This window comes from Perna viridis, chromosome 2 (assembly GCF_037379345.1).
Source record: "Perna viridis isolate PV_CMFRI_1.1 ecotype Kerala chromosome 2, ASM3737934v1, whole genome shotgun sequence".
NCBI lineage: Eukaryota > Metazoa > Mollusca > Bivalvia > Mytilida > Mytilidae > Perna > Perna viridis.
Window position 1 is genome coordinate 17,640,737 of NC_142446.1, and position 22,351 is coordinate 17,663,087.

At 30.5% G+C, this 22,351-nt stretch overlaps 1 protein-coding gene and 1 long non-coding RNA gene across 24 annotated transcripts in view; one reads left to right on the forward strand and one right to left on the reverse strand.

Annotated features, from left to right (window-relative positions):
- Positions 1 to 22,351, reverse strand: part of LOC148623874 (muscle-specific protein 300 kDa-like) — a 183,505-nt gene that overhangs the window by 156,034 nt on the left and 5,120 nt on the right. For 18 of the 23 annotated variants that reach the window (XM_088566150.1, XM_088566144.1, XM_088566155.1 and 15 more), the window contains exons 2-3: positions 20,529 to 20,626; positions 19,834 to 20,000 (exon numbers count right to left, since the gene is read on the reverse strand). In XM_088566150.1, coding sequence (XP_088422276.1) covers positions 19,834 to 19,960 — 127 coding nt within the window. In that variant the 5' untranslated portion in view covers positions 19,961 to 20,000; positions 20,529 to 20,626. Of the gene's footprint in view, positions 1 to 1,820; positions 2,755 to 19,833; positions 20,001 to 20,528; positions 20,627 to 20,907; positions 21,198 to 22,351 lie in introns of those variants that run through there. The other 5 variants (XM_088566145.1, XM_088566147.1, XM_088566140.1 and 2 more) reach the window with 5 other exon arrangements.
- On the forward strand, positions 2,144 to 8,000 carry LOC148623876 (uncharacterized). Its single transcript, XR_015919530.1, has 3 exons — positions 2,144 to 2,235; positions 3,935 to 4,029; positions 6,109 to 8,000. It is a non-coding gene; the product is annotated as an uncharacterized LOC148623876 (long non-coding RNA).

The window sequence follows — 22,351 nt, forward strand, 5'->3', positions numbered from 1 at the left end:
GTTAAAGTAATCTTGCACAATGTTTTTCTCATGTTTTTTTTATGATTTCTAACTGTAACATGAAATTTCGGCTGTGGGAGAATTCAGTTATGCAAAATCTGTCTACAAAGAAAGTTTGGCTGATTTTTTTAACAGATTAAAAGGTCATTTCTTTGATAAAATGGCAATTTAGCACATCTACATGCTCACACCAATTGAAAATGATCAAAAATTTTTCCTGTACATACAAGAATATAAGAATGAATGTATAAAATCTTAAGTGTGTTGACATAAGGCTTTTTGGTTTAAAGTGTTGAAAATTTCTGGCATCAATCCAGTTACTCGATTTTAGTATATGAACCCTCAAGACGAGTCTACAAGGACCACATCATAAAATGTTCACTAAGATTAGGTCATTCAATCTCTTATAGAATAATTATTTTTATTCATAGTTGATAATTTGTGGTTAGAATTCGGTTTGATCAGTTTAAATCATGCATGTCATAAAATTTGTATATGGTCCAAGATAAATACCAAGAGACACGAAGCAGAAGAGGTCCTCAAATAAATTCTTTGCCAAAATGGCTTTTTTTCCCTAATATCAGCATTGGGAGCAGTCCAACAGACATCCATTATAGTGTTATAACACCTACATTGGATAAGTTATAGAGGTTGCATTTTGGCAGACAATCTTTTTTAAAATAGATGGCTGTATTGGGAAAAATAACATTTCCTAATAAGTTACCAATGTACAGAAATACAGTGGACTTCTGATACTTAAATATCATGGTTACTTATTAATGCATATTCTCTGAAATAAAAAAAATAATCTTTATCAATCATTTTATTGTACTGGAAAGAAAACTATGGCACTGTGATGTCACTGTATGAAAACACAATAGTGCTTGTTACACAGCACATACATGTATTTTGCAAAACTATATTACTAGATATTTGAATACATATCCAACATAAATGAAAATATCTCTATTTTTTTACTTGAAGAAGTAGATTTTCAAAAAAAGCAGGTTTACATGCAGGTCAGAGAACACTTAGAGAAAGATAAGACTACTTTTATCACTTTTATACTGGTGTGCATTGAACAGATGCTATACCTGACTTTAATACCCAAATGATTTCACATATACAAGTACATTTGTATATTGTCACTCTTCAGTACTGGTACAATATTAGTACTGAACAATCATAATTATATAGTAAACAATCACTGTTCAATCAGATTATATTATGATAAGATATCTTTTGAATTTAAAGCCTAAGTACAAGGTCTGGTTAAATAAATTTACATAAAAACTGAAAGTAGTAATTAAATTTTTCACATGCGTGTGTCAACAACCAAAGGCTTTAATTCAAAACTGTAAAGGCCGGCACCAACTACCCATGACATAAGAGAAGATCTTTGACCCAGATAGAAAATTTCATTAAATTTCTGTAGTAATTACATTTATCAGGATCAAACAACAAACCTGTTGTTACTTGCAAATTTGTTAAAAAGCTTCCATTGATGGACTTGTTGATAGAGAAAACAGAAAATAGATCATATCATTATATTGTCATGGAAGTAAAGAAAATTTGGCTACAAGTCAAATGCAAAAAAAATCAACAACAAATTGATTCTATTGTTGATGCAAAACTTCTCCTTATTTCCTTGCATCAAAGGTTAATCAAAGCAACTATAACCTATAAAAAAAGAATATTTCTCTTTTTTTGTCGGTTTTCTATCAACAGTACACATTCCATTCCTACTTTCATTTTTGCATAATTGTGATGAATAACTGGACTAAATTTTGCAAGAATTGTGTATATTCAATGCAGCTTACCTTTGAGAGAAAGTACTCTTTCTGCAAAAACTCGTGTTTGGTAAGTTAGGTTCATATTTTGTTGTGCCATCTCAATAATGTACCAGTGTATATAAGCCCCTCCACAACATAAATTTCCTCAAGTCATATTAAAATTCAAATATCCATTTGCAAAAAACAAATGTCATTAGAAAGTAAGTCACAAAAATCTAGCCCTAGTGGAAACATTTAGGAGTCCCCCTCTCCTAATGTTCCACAGGCCAGGCTGTTCAGCAACTAAATCCTACACCCTCTAGTGAGGTGTGATGGAGGCTTGAATTCCTACATGTATCCACTCTGACAGACTTGTCAACACTGACACAGGTAAACTGTCCAGAAGATCAATATTAAAGATTTACCCGCCATTCATGGTACTACTGACAATAGACTGATATAGGTAAATATCTTATTCAAATTCTGATTGGTTCACTGAACATAGTGTTTTCTAATGTTTGAACATCTATCTATACTTTCATAGTATATTTTCTCAGGTGAATCTCAGAAAAAAAGCTCAGCAAATCCACACCTGATTGATAATTATGGATTTAAAGTCTACCTATCATATCCATTCTGTTACAATTCTGTCATGGTAAATGCAACAAAATATATATTTACATAATCCAAAGAAAAAACTAAAAAAAACTTAGAAAATCCTTTCACTGTTGCCAGTCAATTATTGTGGTTCATCAATGGAATTTCACAAACTTATCATTTCAATCATTCATAACACTTCAAGGATTTCTCTTCTAAATTCATGAATCGATGACAAATTGCCTCAAATCTAAGATACATTCAATTAAAACCATTTATCTATCAAAATATCAAAAGAATCTACACTTCTAAGTATACATAATATATATAGACATCATGAATACTCCGAATACATGAATGCAGCCTAACACAAAATCAATGTCTACACACAAAGTGAAAGTTGGTTAATATAAACAATCACTAGAAGGGTGTTAACCACACTTGAAACAGTTACACTTTGTAATTAGTGAAAATGATCTGTAGTCATTCAGAGAGAGGAAACTTTTGTTGCTTTTTATAAACTATTAAAAATGGTAATTTCATTCAGATCAAAATCACCAAAATTATGCATTCAGGTCAATGACTATAAAAAAAACTCCTGCTGGAATTATAATTGAAATTCAGTTGTCTATTATACCTGAAATAGATCATAGTGAAATAAATTATTTTGTCCAAACATAACAACTAAAGCCAAGCTATAAAATCTGCTTTTGTTATTTTAAAGTTTTAAGCTATAAAGTATGATCTAAAAAAAAGTCATTGCAGTAGTTTTATGCTAAGATCCATAAATGATCTCAAGTGAGAAAGCGATTCATAAAAATGGATATGATAGCATAGAAGTGGAAGAATGAACAAAAGGGTTTTTTTAACTATGTTTTCTAAGTCAATGAGATTAACTATGAGTAGATACATCTATAGTTAATAGTACATGAACAGAATATATAACTATGTCCAACAAATTACACCTGTTATAAATTATCCTGATTGTATAAGACCCATCAACACAATAAAGTACAGGAACCTCTTGGTGAATAAAAAATTCAAACATCATTGTTCAGAAATTATAATTTACCAACAGTGTAAAGATGATAGCCTGGTGTTTAGATTTAAAAACAAAAACTAAACTAAATTTGAGAGATGACATATTTAATCCATTTAAAAAAACTTTAAAGGGCGTAAATCTAAAACCATCACTAAATGATTTTATGTGAAGGTTAATTAGTTATAAACTTGCCCAAAGTATATCAGCATACTTTGTAACAGAAGACGAGTTTTGTTACTTTTACTTTTACTTTAATGAGTCTGAATCATTTGAAAAATTTCAAAATTCAGGGATATTTCATTAACATGTTAACAATTTGCAGACCATGTCATCCTGTAAATGACCTATAGTTATTTTTTCCTTTTTTTCTAGTTTGGGGAGTCCTAATTTAAACAGAAAGATCTAATGCCAACTCAGTAAAAGAAAACATGAGTTCTTACATTTTCACTAGGACCAAGTGCTACAGAGCAACACACAGAATTACAGATACTTACTCAAATGTCAACACTTATTTATTTTTCAGAATTATTTTACCAGATGAAAACGCTTTAACACTTCATTTGCTAGTTGTTGTACAAAGAAAGGCAACTCTTGTCACAAAAAGAGAGATTCATTCAGGTAAAGGTACCAGTATCGTATTGCATATCCCTGAGCGGGTGTACATCAAAACATGGATGCTATAAAAATATAGTGCATTTTCTTTTTGCCTCTCTACAAACTAATGTTTTGTCAAAAGATATGAACTTATAAAATAGAGTAAACATCACACTGTAAGATGAAGAACTTTTTTAAAAGAAAATCTAACATAATAACATAAAAAAGTTCCACTGAAAATGTTGGTTTGGCGAGTGCAAAACGAAAGTGAAAGTAGGGAAAATGGCTATTTATAGTTCAAGACTACCTTTCTGTCCGATCTTTGTGGATTCACCCTATTTTCTATGCGGGAAATTATTTTTTCACATGTCCTTAGAAATGCTACATATGTGAAAGTTTTATTGAATCAATTTACATATTTTTTAAAAAATCCTTAAAAATATGCACTTCACTACAGAAGTCTATGGGAAAATTAATACAATACTGAGACCTAAAATTACCTTAGAGTACATGAATGTTTAAATAAATCCAAATCATCCCTGTCTAAACTTAATAAAATAGATAAGATTTTACTACTTAAAATAATCCTAGTATTTCTTAGTTCATAACAATTTCAGTAAAGAATACTTCATAATCTATGTAGGGGAGTTTATAGATTGTTACACTCCCATTTAAAATTACGACATTGGCAACACTTGTAAAAACCATTATAGACATTTCAATTTCTTAAACCAGAAGTATATTGTACTATTAAACTTCTTCACATATATGTAAGTAATTATGCAAGAACAAAACAAATGTACCAGAGACTCTGTGACAGATTGTTCACTGTTTATCATACAATAGAGAAAACTAAGTCCTATTTTCTTGCTAATAAGAGATTCTTCATCCTCATAACTTTTTGTACCAGTGTTTTAATTAATAAAGGTAAATTCTTTCCTCTGCTGTCAATAATGAAATGAACTCTGTGGCACAAATGAATTAAAATATGAAATATAAAACACTATAACAATCAATGTACTGTTAGCACTGGAGGTTTTTGATTCTTGTTAAATTGTACCACGAACAAAATTTCAAAGATAACCTGATGTAAAATAAAACTGTGATCATACATTTATATTTACATGTTATTAAGAACTACTTTTGCCCCCTAATATGTATAAATGACTGTCAATCCAAACTACTGATCCAACCTCACACATATTTACAAATTTTGTTCATTTCACCTTTTTTCCAAATTTTTAAACCTTTCCCAAAAGTAAATGTAAATCCTACCCTGTAATTATACTCAAATAAAACCAAATTTCAGCATAAGAAAATAATTTCTTTGATGAGCAGAAGATTTTCAAAAACTAGAGGCATAATACCACTATTAAGGGGAACCAGTCGCCTGCACATACCAGAAAGTAGTCCGTAAAAACAAAGTAGTTCTTAGAATGCATTGTATATTTTTTTGTGATTTAGCCACTATATGCAAACTGGGTGTAATCTGAAAGCTTATCATGTCAGGTACACACTAAATACAACAGTTTTGAACTTTGATGTAGAGAATAATTTGTCAGTCTAGATCTTAAGACCATTGGTTTGTCAAATTTCCAAAAGGAAAGCAGTATTTTTAGTACCTGTCTACTTTCACTTCACCGTTCTTTCTTAGAAGCCATTAAAGGTATGCTGCAGATTTTATGAGAGAGTCTTTAAAGGGTCCCCTCTTATGATAAACCTGTTAAAGTTCATTTTAACAAACTTCAAAAAAGATTGGGACCTTGAAAATTGCTTAATTCAACATAGAAATAATGGAACTTTTAATAGTGGTTTTACACCTAGACACTTTCATCAATTTGAAAATTCCTGCCAATTTTATTTGGTTAAAATCACTGCTCTTCACTTCCTGTTTATTAATGGTAAATATAAATGATAGGATCGAGAATTTGACTGATAACTGTGTTAAATGGAATATGCTTCACACATTTTACACTTCTTGACACATTACTGCAAAACTAAATTCCCTAAATGCAAATTTATTACTAAATACATTTCAAGGCCAATAAGAAGTCCCTCAAATCTTCAGTTGATATGAAGACTACGTCTTAATTTTATTTGCAGAAATAACAGAATTTATAGAGCTGAATAAATGCAAGAAAAACATGTTTACTGGTTATAAAAGAGGTATTGAATGGTATGAAAGATATTACATTAGGACTATATTTTTGTGTAGTGTTCAGAAACAGTTGGGAAGTTCCAGTGATTGACCAGTGACATAAGGTATTTTGATCATAAAAGATCAAAAACCCAAAAAGAAATAAAAACCTCATAGTTTTTACACTACTTAAAAGCAAGATGTACTAATATTTAACAGACCCTTTATCCTCTCTGACTTTCTGAAGAGACATTTTAAGTTAGTCATTAGAAAGAGTGCTACATGATTCTTCACACAAATTTTGTGCTAAAAATGATACTAAATTTTTCTGTTTCTGTTTTACTGTTTATCACAATGCTAGAATGTAATAAAGTCAAACAAATAAGACATGACAGCTCCATATTCTACACTCCTTTGTTCCTGTAAATTAACTGGCCATTTGGGCATTAATCATCTTCCCAAACAGGGGAAAATCAATAAATATTCAGAGGAAATTAACTCTGACCCCTGACCTTAAATTGGTTCCTGCAACAGTATGATAATTTTAATGTTGATAACTCCAGTATTTTCAGAGTCTGGGATTTGGAGCTGACCTAATGTGATATCCTTATTATGTCCAAATCAATAATAAACTGCTATCTCCAAATCCCAGGTCATTTCACACAAATGTAATTAAAACCAGACACAAAAGATTGAATTAACAATGAGATTCTTGAACTCAGTGTAAATGAAAAGACTGCCAGGAAATCTCTACTAACTTGTGACATTTCATTCAATATTCTGATACAACAGGAGGACTTGATCTATCTAAAGACCAATTCTTAGTTTATCTACAAAGGATCATTTTATCTCTATGAAACTTTAACCGAGTCTTACCATATAGCGGATTATTTTTGCGGGACAAAATTTTCGCAATTTTGAAAGCCAAACGTCTGGAAGATATTTTCCTGGGTTTTTTTTTGCCGTCTGAAGAGGTGTGACAAAATATTTTCGCGGGTGAAGTCCTATGTATGCGTAATTTTTACCATCGTTTCAAAAATATTAGAGTCAAAACATGACAATTTTCCCTTACAATAAAACTTTTTATAGGATACCCTGAATGGATTGTAATCTTGAAACTAAAGTTGTAAGAAGTACAATATTTTATACATAGAATTTTGCGGGTTTTATTTTCGCAGTTGTTGCCCATCTGCGAAAATAACCCACTATACGGTATTTGGTCAAAGCATGCTAATGTATAGAATGTGCTTACTACTTTATATTCTGGGACAAACTTGTTGTATTGCAGCAGAAATGAATATAAATGACAATTCCATTGATTACACCAACTATTGGTCAGCAATATAATTGATCTAAATATGGAAATGTGAACTTTGAACTAATACTATACAACCAACTCCAGACCAATACTATACAAACATACTACAATAGCATACACTTAATTGAACTTTCTCAAATACTTCAGACCTATCCAGAGAATGGAAAGAGGTTTTAATTAAGATTGTGTACTAGAAAGGTTTTCATTGCTTCTTGAATGTTTGCTTAATATCAGATTGTTATAATATTTGCATGTAGTACATTTACATGAAAAATGTGGTCATAATCAGCTTCATTTTATTTACATTTTTATAAAAGTGAACTTGAAAGGATTAGGGTAAAGGGTGTCTTATTTGTTCAGTAATAAAACACTTATGAACACTTTATGACACTGTTTTTCAATTTTATGAACAATTTCACAACTTTGCTGTAGTTTCACCTATCTCATTTTACCAACACAGAACAACAAAGCATGACAGAGATGTTAAAGTGTAATAGAATACAAGCCATAAGTGTCTCACTATGGTAGACATTCACAAAAATACATTGTTTATACCAGAATGGAAAATTCTTGTTGTCAAAAACAATACAACCATCCCAGCATACAAAAATTACCACAAAAATCAAGAGTCTATTGTTTACTTTTAGAACATCCTTGGTACTTACAATGTAATACTATTTGCTTTTCTTTTGCTACATAGTAGAAATACTTTTTTTTCCCTCAGTGTTAATGATTGTCTATAACTTAAGTCCATTTCCAGAAATTTCTTACTCAAGTATCAGTATAAAATTTGTGGTCGAAATTCCAAAATAGTACATTTTATTCAAACTAATGACAAATTTATGTTAGGGGGGAGAACCATTTAGAACAGAACAAAAGTCATTAATGTAGTGCATTCCAATCCCATCATCAACTGGCTAACTACAGCATGTTCTTATTCATTTTAATCATTTTTTAAGCTACACATTAGAAAAACTTAGCAACCATTATATACTCTATGACCCTACTGTTATAAAGCATTGTTGGGGCAACAAAAAATTGTACGGCATCTTAACAAGAAACCATTCTTGAAAACAAGGAGTTGGAATAAGGAGTAATGAGTTTTTATAGATTACTGCTATAACCTTGGTTCCCTTGATTACTCTTTCAATGTGTAGTACAAGTTCAATAATGCCATCAATATTAAACAAAAATGAAGTAACCAGTCAAACTCCAAAATGCTGAACATAAATGGGTTGAACAAGACTTAAGCTGACCAAGTTTATAAGAAGTTACAATTTCCAATCCTCAGAAACTAAGTTATGTTTATACAGGTATCTTTATGCCAGGAGAAGATAAGACTGAGAATACAAAACTCAAATCTTGTTGATATATGTGAATATAATGTGAACTACCATGCAATGCATGTATTAGATTTTCTCTGCACATGACAATGCATATTTAATGTGTTTAACCACAAGTAAATTTAAGTAAGTGCAGAGTTAAAGACTTTAAAATTGGATTAAGGTTTTTGCCAATATAAATTAGAAAGTAATCCTTTAATTTACCCCAAAACTTTATAGTCCAATGAACTGTTGTTAGAAAAACATTAAATACTGTAAGAAAAATATCAGCACTATGTTCACTTAACATTTCATGTTATTTAATGTAACGACAACTTGAAACAAATGGTTAATAATAAAAAAATCAATATATTGATAGTGAGAATCTAACACTTGCTAATTATCTAATCAATAATTAACAGTAGAAGTTAAGTATCAAATGAAGAAACAGAGACAGTTTTACAGCTTCATTTTCAAGAGACTAACCTTCATAATTCTGGATTCCATGTATATCAGAACTCCGAAAGTAGCGACCATGCCAGCAAACAAGCTCAACCATTTCATCTACCCATACCCAAGTTCAAATCACTATCTCTTTCTACTGCCATTATAGTAATTTTGTTTTAATGGTTGTTCCATTTTCAGCTGGAAAGCTTATCCCATTGTTCAGAGGTGTTTAATGCCTAATATCGTCCAAATGTTAATTGCATTGGATATTTGAGAACATGACCATTGACCAGCAGTGCAGATATGATCATGATCATCTTGGAATACACAGATCCAATAGTGCAGGAAAGTGATAATTAGTTTCTAAGCTAACTCACACAGAAAAATGATCTTTGGGTTGGTGTTATCACTACATCTTTTAGCCTTGTTTGGACACTTCCAGTTGTTTACAATAAATAGGTAAAATGTGATATACTTTCACCTGGATTCTTTATCTATACCAACATGTCCTGAGAAATCGATTAGAAAACTTTAAATGGGCACTCTCCTCAATATGTATTATACAATATTTCGAATTTACTACTTTTCAAACTAAGCAAACGAAATCTTTCATTGACATGTTAAATAGTTGCAATGTTATAAGTTCACACGGAAAAGTTAAATAGAAATTCTTTCCAAGCATCAACCATGATGTGTTTGGATCTGAATCAAATGAATATAAATTGGCACTAGTGGAGATTTAATCGTAACGAGATTGGAGTGCCACTAATAAATGTATTAAGGGAATTATATCAGTACTAGAAGTGTTTCCAAACAAGGAATTAAGTTATTATCGTACCTCAGGTTGAACAAACCCTACTTTCTCAAATATATGTTAAGATCATGAAGTATTATGATCAAGCTGTTGTCCACAATGGATGGACTTCAAACAGGACTAGTCAACATCAAATATTAATCAACTTTTTCTTTTGCAGCTGAGTTCTTAATCTCTAAATGTTCCAACTGTCTTCGTCATTCAAACTTTTAAGTTGAACAATAAATTGAACATTAGTGACAGTTACTCATTTCTAGAACTGTAACCAGGATGTACAACACTCCCCTCCTACAAAACTTTTTTACAGTGAAAAGGTTTTTTTTTTCTCATCAGAAATTCAAACTGCAACTTAAGACTATTGTAAAAACAAAAAAAAAATATCAGTATGTCAAGAGTTGAAGCTCGGGTATACAGGAAATTGTTGAATACACAGTACCAGTATAAACAATTATGCAGTAGCTAAATCATTTCAAATTTAAATATTGCAACTCTTTGGTTCACTGCTACACATGTACTAATTAGGGCATTAGAATGTATTGGTTTAGATGTCTGCTGTTTTAAGTTTTGACCCAAATTCACTTTATCAGAAATGAAAAAAGAAAATGAAAGTAAAAGTAATACACTGATGCCAAAACTTTGTCAGAAAGCTTTCTGCAGTAAGTCTGTGGTCCTTTTCACGAAAAAATCGTAAGTGTAAAATTAGTCGTAAGTTATGACGTCACAATACTTTTATTTACTATGACGTCATAACTTACGACTAATTTTACGATTTTTTGTGAAAAGGACCACAGATGCTTCCATTTGCAGACAACTCACAAAGCATGACATAAAATGAAAAGAAGGTACTGACTTTAACTTAATAAACTACACTATTTTCCATATCCAGTTATATTTTACTAATAAATCTGTATAGAATTTAGCAATAAATCTTATATGCCATGTTTATATTGTTATTTGACCAAACGTTTATTTCAAGATTATTCGGAGAAAGTTCAGAGATATCGTTCACCTATTTCATAAGAGTACCTTTCATATATTGATTTGTCACACATAATAACAGTATGCAATCTATGCATTGTATCTTTTTTTTGTAACAACAATGAAGACTGCATATACTTTTAGTTAATAATAATTCTAGAATTAATTCATTTGCTGTTAAATTTTTAAGACTGGGAAATTCGGAATGACTACATTTATAGTTAAAATGATAATTTTGTAGAGGATGTCATGAAAAAAATGAGTCATAAACATTTAATCAGTGTAATTTTGAACAGAAAATCCTATCCTTTGAAGACCAACTGGGAAATAGATGATGTTATTTTGGACAATTAAACAGCCAAATCAGGAAACTAATGGCTTTATTTTGGAGGTAAACAATATCACTGGAGTTAGAATATATTTAAGTTCACAACACCATATTCAAAGTTTTGAATTGAAGTTTTGTTAAATGAAGATAAATCAGAATTCCTATAGGTACGATTTAGATAAAACATTTAGATAAAACATGCATGTAACTTATACAGCCAACAAGGAGGAGGGGATGGAAATATAACATGAGTTCACGTAATTACTCTGTCATAATCCTAAGTCAAGTAAAAATTTCTTTTTGTTTCTTGAAACATTATTTCTTTTCATACATGTTACTCATCTTCTTCTTTTTAAATAACAACCTCAGGGATTAAAAGAAATTCAATCCTGAGCCTGTAGTAAGTCAGGAATTCAGATTTCAATTACAAATAGAAAAGTTGGTAATTGTCCAAAATTTAATCTAATTTATCTGAAGTAACAAATCTATATTAGGTAAAGAATTCATCTTAAAATTCAAACAATATAAACCTTTAAGATATTGTGTGTTTCTGGAAGTTTTGACTGGAAATTCCCCATTTAATAAAATTGTGACTTTTAAAAAATGTTCGTATCTCACTATTTAACAACTTATGAATGAATGAAAGCCAGAAATGGCCTTAATAGGTAAAAACCAACCTGGAAGCTAGTTTTACATACAGTGATACAAGCCTAACTTTTATCAATAATTAAACAAACTTTACAATTATTACAATAGTCCAAAAATAACTTCAAAACAAAAATAATTCAAATGATTGCTAATTAAATAATACAGTAGAAGGCATAAAAGGCTAGCATATAAATTCAATATAAAAAAATTAAAACCTCACTCTCTTCTTATACACCAAATAGAAAATACAGCAAAATCTGAAGTCCCAAGAGAAACAGAGTTGTCTCCCTTTATATATTTGATAAAAATGTTCAAATTGATTTACTATGCAAAGGTGTTGTATGCTATTGAATAATTACATACAAGTATAGGAATGCAGATTAAATACCACTAGTTGTGTATTGAAATTTAAATCTAGTTTGTGTATTCCAAAAGAGGTCAAGCAGAGATTTGACTTATTTTGGTTATAATAAAGATCAAAATATTTTCTTTCTAATCAAATCCTTCTATTACATTGAAGTTGTATACAAGCTTCATTTGTAACTAGAAGGTATTAAATTAGCAGATAATTGGAGAAAGAAGGAGTTTTATAGTATTGATATAAGGTTTAGGTTTATTTTCCCTCTAACACATGACATGCCCAGACAGGAAATATAACTATCTCAGTTAGGTATCAAAATATTCATGATGAGTTGACATTTCAATACCCCTTCAGTTTTCATTTTAAAAAGCCTTTTCACTTTACTTGTATACAAACAAATATGTGAGGATTTTTCTTGTATCACTTTTATTCAATTTGTAAAGGGCAAGCTAAGAATGTAAAAATACTATTAAACTTGGTGCATTAGAGAACAAAACATTTAACGGTAAAATGTACCAGTGAAAGATTTAAATCATACTTTTCACAGATACTTGAATACTGATGGGTACTGTTTTACACTTCATTGATAATTGTAACTTACTCAAGGTGTGATGTGGTGACTAGCAAATAGAAATTATTGATGTTTTATTCATTCTTAAAATCAAAGAAAACACGAAACTACTCTTATGAAACAAGAACAATGAAATCATTTATCTACAAAGTCCTTAAAGTTGTACTTTAATTAATAAGAATGACTTATTGGCACTTTTCCTTTCAATCTTAATAAATAAAACCAGGACTTTCCTGTTATAGTGTATTCAATGTATAAGTAAAGAAAACACAAATTGAGTTTAGGTATACCCAAGAATGTACTGAGAATGAAGTACCAAAATAGCAGGTGAGGATTCAGGCAAGGACACACTAGGCAACCACTTAACCTAAAATTGGAAAAGAAATCTTGATTTTACACAAATTCTACCCCCCCTCTCCCCCCCCAAAAAAAAAGAAGAAAAAAATTGCTTTCAATTTAATTTATGCCCCCAAAACTGAAATCTTGTACCAACCACAATACTGATTTTTTTTTATTCAGTCATTCACATCATAAAAAGTTGTCTTAAGGATGACGGCTGACCAGTCTTTAAATAGATTCATAGAATGGTCATTCCCAATATTATAACTTAATTGTAACCATGTTTTTATTATTGTATTTAATGTGACAGGGCTGATATAAAAATTAATAGAACTCACCTTATAGAATGACATAAGCTTTTTCTTCAAATCACACAAAAGTTAAAATTGCATTTTGATCTATAATCATATTTCCAAATTTACAGTTATTAGACAGTATACAGTCTAACCTGTCTTAGCCATCACCTTTATTAAGTATAAACCTGTTCTAAAGCACCATGATTTAAGTATACCCATGTAGTGCATGTACATGTATAATGAATCCATATATTAGGACCACCTGTCCTATGTGATCCCCATCAATGTCTTTAGGTTTTACAGTACTTTATCACTGTGATTGGACAAATTGTACTGATACCCAAAACGTTTTATTAATTTCATACTCTAAATTATTACAGTTTTAAAAAATTGAATATTTTTTTAAAAACCATTTTATATAAATATTATTATTTTTTTAAATTTGTGTGCCTTTCGCAAAAAAAGGGGGGAACTTTGACCCCAAACATCATCTGCTTAAAATACCAAAGAAACAAGACAGTTATGCTATGACTTAGCTCACATTTTTAGTTGGGGAAAGGAAGATCAGACTGGAAAAAAAGTCAGTTTATAGCTCTGGCATTGTTTTAAAGAGGTGAATTTTTCAAAAGTTTTATTATTGTCGCCAATGGGAAATAAATAGCACCATTCTACATAAAATATTGAATTAGGTTCCTTATGTTCCTGTTATATCTATTACAATTGTATATAGGGTACAAACTGTTATATTTTAACCATGATCATCATACATAATATATAATGACTAAGCGAGATCATTCAATAAATAAGCCTGTAATTTCAAACTCAAAATGAAATATTTCTGAATGAAATAGGACCTGTTAATTGTAGTAATTACTATCTTCTGGGTGACATTGAAAACAGTTGAAAGATATGATAGAAATCTTTTTACTACCCTGTACAGGTAATAAACACTCAATCTTTATTTTCTATGGCTTCAAATAATTACAGATTATACAAATGAATACATTTTAAATGCTATGTTTATACTGTTTACAAGTTATCCAATTAAGAAATTCAACATTTTTTTTTAAGGTTAAAGAAATTATAGAATGGTAGATCACAAAATTAAGTATAAATTTGTCCATTTATAATGACAATACTGATATAGGTCTGCATTTTGGTTTATTTTTATCATTTTTTTTTTAAGTTACTGTTTAACTTTGTCTTTTACAATGCAGAAAATTCAGTAACCTTTCAGTAACGTAAACTTATGTTCGTATATGGAATATATATATGAAAGACCTTTTTTAAATGTAAGGACCTGGCTGTATAGAAATCATTAATTAGTTTACATCTCCTTGTGCCGCTGACCAGTGGGGAACTTAAAAGATCAGTACTTGAAAGGGAAAGGTAAATAAGAAAATTGAAAAACAAAGTGAAACATTATTTAAGATCCTTATTTTTTTTACTTTAATACTGGACAGTTCTTAGCTGGCAAGCAAAAGGGGGTAAGGCTAATTCTTTCATTCAAAGGAAGAATCTTTTTCATGTTTTAGAACTATATCACCCATAAGTCACAACCCATGTTGTATCCTAATAGAATACAATAAGACTGAGAAAAAACTGTATACCAGTACTAATATATTACATCTGAGTTAAGTAGTGATTACTTTATAGGATGCTTCTGTATGTGTCAATATACTTCTTACTAAGTACTTCTTACTGACTGTTGACATACCATACATACTTCAGTATATACTTTCAAGCAAAAATTATATTGATCCTTTATCAAGAAGCATTTCATTGAACACAGATGACAACTACTTGTTGATTTTTTTAGGAGAGATCTAATGTCATCTTTCATGGGACAGGATTCATAGCATTGTAATACCCACAATAAATCTATGGATATTTGTCTGAAAAGATTTTTCAAGTATTAATATACAGCATTTACTCTGCAAATCATACAGGTAATCAAAGTTTATAACATTGTAAAAGTTTGAACATACCTATCCATACATACAAACAAAGTTTATATCTATATCATAAAATTTAATGGAATGTTTGTCTCTTTCCTCTTTCTTACTGTGAAGAAACTCCTAGTCACAAAGTTTACCCAAGCCTATTCCTTTCACTTTTAAGTAAATCTAATTTTCCTATAGTTTTAACAAAATTAATCACACAACCTCTTTGGTCTGAATTTTGCAAGTACATGTACTGTATCATAATTCTTCTAATAATCAAAGTACTAAAGTACGGAGTTAATTTGGACCAAATACAAAATATTAACTTTTACAATGCAGCTGTCACGAAACAAGTAGCTTTATCCTATGCTACTTGGAATGCATTGAGTTTTTTTTAACACCATATTGCAACATTTTGTTGTCTCACTTCAGCTTTTTGATTTTTTAAATGATGCTGATGCTTATTTTTATTGATCTTCAAAGGCTTTTTCATTAGAGCAGTTTTACTAGAACAATCACCAGAAACACAAACCCACCAAATGGACAGGTTTCCATAAAAACACAAGGAACAACTCTCTCTTTCTTTGACATTTATGAATTAAATTCTTAATTTGTTTTCACAAATCTAATTCTTTTTAATAAATAGAAATGCCAGTGTAACCTTCATTTCTGTTGTTAATTCAAACAAGTAATTATTGAATAATCCTTTAAATAAATCTGAATTGTTAACAATATAGTTCATTATACACTAAGTCAACACATCAAAAGTATGCAAGGAAAAACCAAATTCACAAGGAACAATACATATCTGATATCCTGTAAAGCTGTCTATACAGGATGGTTATTGTAAGTTTTAACAACAAATCTATGATCCCATAAAATATACATTGTGAGTAATCTGCACAATTTTATCACAGTTTGAACTTGCACTTTTAGTTTCTTTTTCAGTTTTCATTAAACCTTATTAATTTACAAATTGTATAAATATAGTGATTAATGAATGGGTGTATTTATAATAGCCCTATTATATGCCCAAAATTTGTAGTAATGACCAGAGGAGGTCTTAATGAACAAAGGCAATGCCATATTTATGGCCTGAGCTGCACATGTAAACAAATCCCAGCAAGAGATGCAACAATCTTGATAGACATTTAGGTTTAACAACATTGCGTTACAAAATTTTGTTTAAAATTATAACTATGGTTATAACAATGATACCATTATCTACAAAAGCCTTCAAAAGAGAAAATGTCTAGAACAAAATATCCATGCTACTCTAAAAAGAAGACAGTCTACCCTCTCAAGTCTACCTTGTTACAATCAACTTTTTCTAGCTGAAGAAAAAAAACATTCAATAAAAAAATGACCAAGTTGTTAATATTTATTCATTGTATCAAATTAAGTGAACTGTCCTAAATAATTTGTAATAAGATGGTTAGAGTGAATCAGAGAACACATGTATCCACAGTGTATACACATCAATAGACATTTCACTGTTATGGTATTGGTCTTCCCCATTGGTGAAAAATACAATCAACTATTAGTCACATGAAAGTATCTTACAATTAAAAATGTGGCTGAGTGAGACCATAGATATATGATCCAAGGGTTGTACATCTATGAGGAGACTATTTAACATATTCGTAGTTATAGACCAATTCATAAACATATGCTGTACCCTAAAATTTTTCTCCTGGTTTTGAAAAGCTGGTTTGATATTATATTTCTGTAACATAAGTAAGCCTGATCTAGGCTCTGTGTAATATGTGCTTGAAATGATAATCTACCAGTATTAAAATTTTAATTCATTAAAATAATATGACCATATCTAACTGAACGGTCAAGTTCATTCAAACAATAAAGTCTTTGCACAGTGATATTAAAAGGATTTAAACAGACAAGTGTAAATACCTCATTTTTAAAGTAGGTTTCAAAAAGAAGTAAGGATGAAAGGGGTATATTAATGACAAGGATTAACTTGATACCAGAATACTGCTATGTAACATGTACAATCAGCAGGAACAAAGCAATGCCACAGTAGGACGAAAATTCCTGATTATGGCTAAAAGAATATAATGAAAGTATTGTAATATAGTCTACTGAGTCTATAACTTAAAATAAACCTATATACATACACATATATATGTATCCACATATTTCAGTAAAAATATAGTATCTAATTTTAAATGAATTATGATTTGCTCAATTTCAATTCAATAATTCAAGTCTTAAGTATTAAGTTTAGGGGCAGGGATAAAATGTTATCAGTCCAAAGTCTGTTTAACACGGCCATGGTAAGATATAAAGTTTTCAATATAAATGATCAATAGTTAATTCCTGACACTTCATGATACCATCAAAAACTTTCTCCTTGTAGTTAACTGATCAATAAAAGTATCATCTAATAATATCAAATAATACTTTGTTAAGAAGGTATACTCAGGCAATAATAACTGTATTCTACACTCTCATCTCCAAGTCACACTAATCAAAGTGAATTAAAGGCAACCAAGGCAAATGTAACTGCCATAACTAGACAGAACAGGGAGACAGAAGTGGCAAATGGAAGCAGAGATAGAAACTAATGAGTAAAGACTGAAAGTGAGAAACTAAACAAACACTGATACATAAAAGAAGTATAGGAATGATACCCCACTACAACATGTGATGCCGGAGTTCATGACTAAATCTTTTATAAAATTTACAATAAAACAATGCTCACATGTGATCTATCTTAGCATGAATTATTATAAGAATCCTGTGAGGTAATAAATGTAATATCAATAAGATAATTTACATGAGAAGTAGTTCTTTGCCCCATCTCACATAAAAATCTCAAATTCAATTGTCCTTCTATCATTCTTCAATTCTATTTTCAACCAATCAGATTGCTTGAAATTGAGGATTTGAGGAACAAAATCACAACTTGAGAATTTTTAAAGAAACTGGATACAGATGTAATTCTTGAATTGTGGTAAAAATCATACAGGGTAAAGACTACTTATAAGAAGCTTGTTGCACCGAAACATTCAATATTGTATTCGAAATATTGGAAAGTCAGCTTAAATTTTGCAATGACATATTTACAACTGATCATAAACTCAGGTTAATTAGAAAATGTAATAATAGTTTAATTAGTTAAATAATTCCAATAATTAATTTCTCAATACACACCAGAGTAAAGCTAGACTCAATGAACTGTTGTGACAAACATTATGATATGATTGTATAATGGACTCCTGTGAATGGAGATCTCTTGCTTAATAAATCAGTTTTACAGATCAATTAAATTATGAAAGGATGAGCAGAGGATTACAACCAATCCATATAGAGTAGAAAATTATGGATCAATGGTTGGAATTCACGGAAATAAAATTATTTCAGGGTAGGTGAAAATTGGTGTATTACTATCAACAAAGAACCAAATCAGACAGGTCTTTCATCAATACAAATTATAGGTACCTGGAATTATCCATCCAGTTTGAGAACTTAGACAAATATTCAAACTTTCAATGGTGGAGATGTACAATTTATTCAATGTGTATAGGTATGAATATTTTATAAACCTAGGAACCTTGACTAAACTTATTATAAAGCACATTGGCAAAGTTTGACAATTTATAGATTAAGGACAAAAGACTTATTTGACCTTTGATTGGACTCTTTAACTAAATAAATTTTAGAGCCTTTCTTCTACATGCAGAGCCTTGATTAAATGTTTTCAAACTCAATGTTTTGAATAAAATGTATCTCTATTTGAAAGATGGCATTTAATTTTCCCTCTGCAGATATGGCTTGGTATTTTAAACAATTTGGATTTAGTCCAAAAGAAAGTTTCCAGACATTCAGGTCTCAGATCATTATGTGTTATGCATGTAATAATTTCTTTTTGGAGAATATTACTACACAAATTGTCAACTATATGGTATTCAAGATTTGATGGAAACTCTATGGCTGGTCAGTTTATTATAAGAAACCTAAAAGAACATTTGCTGTCATGTGAAAACAGCAAACGTGGAACCAAAAAGTTGTATTTTTCAGGGTCACTCAGGCCAACAAAAAAAATACCTGTGTTTCTACTAACATTCTTTAAAAAACTAGGGCTGGTAGGTAAGCAAAACTTTTTGACTGATTTGTTTTGTAGACACATTCAGACTTTAATTGCGTGTGTCAAAAAATGGCAAAAAAACTTTAGGGTAAGCACAAAAAGTTAGGGTTGGAAGGGTTAGCAGACACACAGGCATTCTTTTAAGCCTTATAACACAGCATATCACAATAAATGGTTTACTCTACATTATTCCTTTCTTCTTGGCCAAAACAACTTACTTGCTAACTGCTGGATTTGCATCTGAATGCCAGCTCCCTTCTTGCTCCCATCTGTAGAGGACCTGGGGGTGCTAGGTGGAGTAGCCCCAGACAGGGAGGACAGTGAACCTGAATGCCTTCGTTCCATCCTATGTTGTCTTGTTGTCAATCTAACATGTTTCTAACTCCTGTTCAATGATAAAACAATAGCTGCCTTAAACACAATTACACAAGTAGTGCATAAAGATTTAAATAGTAAACTAGCAACCATGAAGCCTATCACATACCAAAGAATAATTCCATACAAAATGGGGACTGGTAGTTTTGCTAATAATGACTTTAATCAGCTTAAAATTAAATACAATAATAGAAGTTAAAAGAACTGTAACATATTAGAATTATTCAATATCCAACACAGAGAGTCTGAGTATTTGTTTATGTATTTTTAATAACAAATACATACCATTTAAATGAAGCTAGTGCTAATGAGATGTGTAATGTACATTAATAATTCACCTGGATTTTTAAAACAAGTGCAAATTACTGGTACAAAATCGAAACTAACGCACAGCAAGTTGTATTATGTACCTACATAAAACTGTCAATGAACAGATAAAAAAACATGGTCAACTTGACAATATAATACCATTGGTTACCTAAACATGAAATAGTTTACACCTACCCAAAGGTACATCAATACTTTCTAACAAACTTACCTATTACTGCTATAATGTCCAGAAGTTGGAATATTCACTTTAAAATCATTCAATACAAGTCATTGACTAGGTGTTGTGAACATACAAATACCATATACCTATAAATGAACATAATTTCTATACAGATTCATGTTGAGACACGAAATGTTATATCACCAATAAAATACCTGTGAGGAAAATCAAACAGGATTAATCAAAATGCAAGTTAAAAAAGATAAAGAAACATTTAAATCTCGGGTAATCAAATACAAAGTTGGTGCCATTTAAATTAGAGAAAGGTTTCAATCAACATTTTCAGTTCATAGATTCCAAGGAATATCAAACATTGTTCTAAAAGGAACGATCATATGAACTTGTAAACAGAAATACAAATGCAAACCTTCCTAATAGCAGTAACTATTTTGGCATGGTTCCAGTCACACCTATTTTTCTTACCACATCATTAGAAAAATTTTCACCTTGTTAGTCCTGAATTATAATATTTTTCATTCAATACACACAATATTTAACACATAAGGTCTAAGTATGAATATCCTGCACAAATACAATAACATCTTTATAGTGATCGGGTGCAGGTTGTCACATGACAAAACTTAATATCGGTACAATGTCCATGGAATAAATATATGTTACCCCAGAAACAATTAACAATAATAAGAAAGTAGTTTTCTCATCTGGCAGGTCCTCTGGGAAATTTTGGCACCTACTGACAAGCCTGTCATCAACCACAGAAGCTGTAATTAGGCTACTGCTCTTATCACAAGTTTATTACTTGTTCCTGTAACTAATTTACTGACATACTCTGATGCATATAATTTTAATGAGAAACATGCAAACTTTGCTTCTACAAAATCAAGTCTTCCACAATACAGCTGATAAGAACAAAAAAGAACAAGAAGCTCCCAGGAGCCTGAATCACCCACCTGGTGGAATTTTGCATTTCAAAGGCAATAAAAACAAGAAGTCTTTGGTATGGCTTATCAAAAGGATCATTTCAACAACTGAAAGTTTCTTTTAATCTATCATACTTTTCAAGATATTGACTGAAAACTGTTAAGAAAAAAGTCATTTTTCCCATTTCAAGAGCAATAACTCTCTTACAAGAAGTCATCTGACAACTTTATCCCTGAAGACTTTCGTAGTCCTAATAATAAGAATCATTTCAGCTACTGAAAGAATTTGGCTAAACCTAACGGTTTTGGAGATATATGCGAAAAACTACTTTCTGATCCCTATGTTATATTTTTAGTAACGACGGCAATGTTTTTTGACGTATCATAAATCCCCACATTAGTTCTATGCAGGACACCCCAAGGAACATTCATACCAAGTTTGGTTTCAATTGGTTAAGTAGTGTCAGAGGAGAAGATTTTTGAAAGAAATAACATTAAAAATAGCAAAAATCGTTGAAAAAGGACAATAACTCAAACATGGCTTAACAAATTAAAACCAAAATTTGACAAGAAATAAATTTCATCATGCTAAACACTTTTACCTATGTCAGAATTTAGTTAAACCTAATGGTTTTGGAGCAAAAATCTGCTGTCTGACCCCTATGTTCTATTTTTAGTAACAGCAACTATATTTTTTGATAAATCAAAAATCCTCACATCAGTTCTATGCAGGATACATCAGGAAACATTCATTACAAGTTTGGTTTCAATTGGTCAAGTGTCAGAGAAGAAGATTTTAGGAAGAAATAACATTAAAAATAGCAAAATCATTGAAAAAGGACAATAACTCCAACAAGGCTAAAGGGATTAAAACCAAAATTTGATCAAAGATAGATCTCATCATGCTGAGCACTTTTACCCAATCAGAAT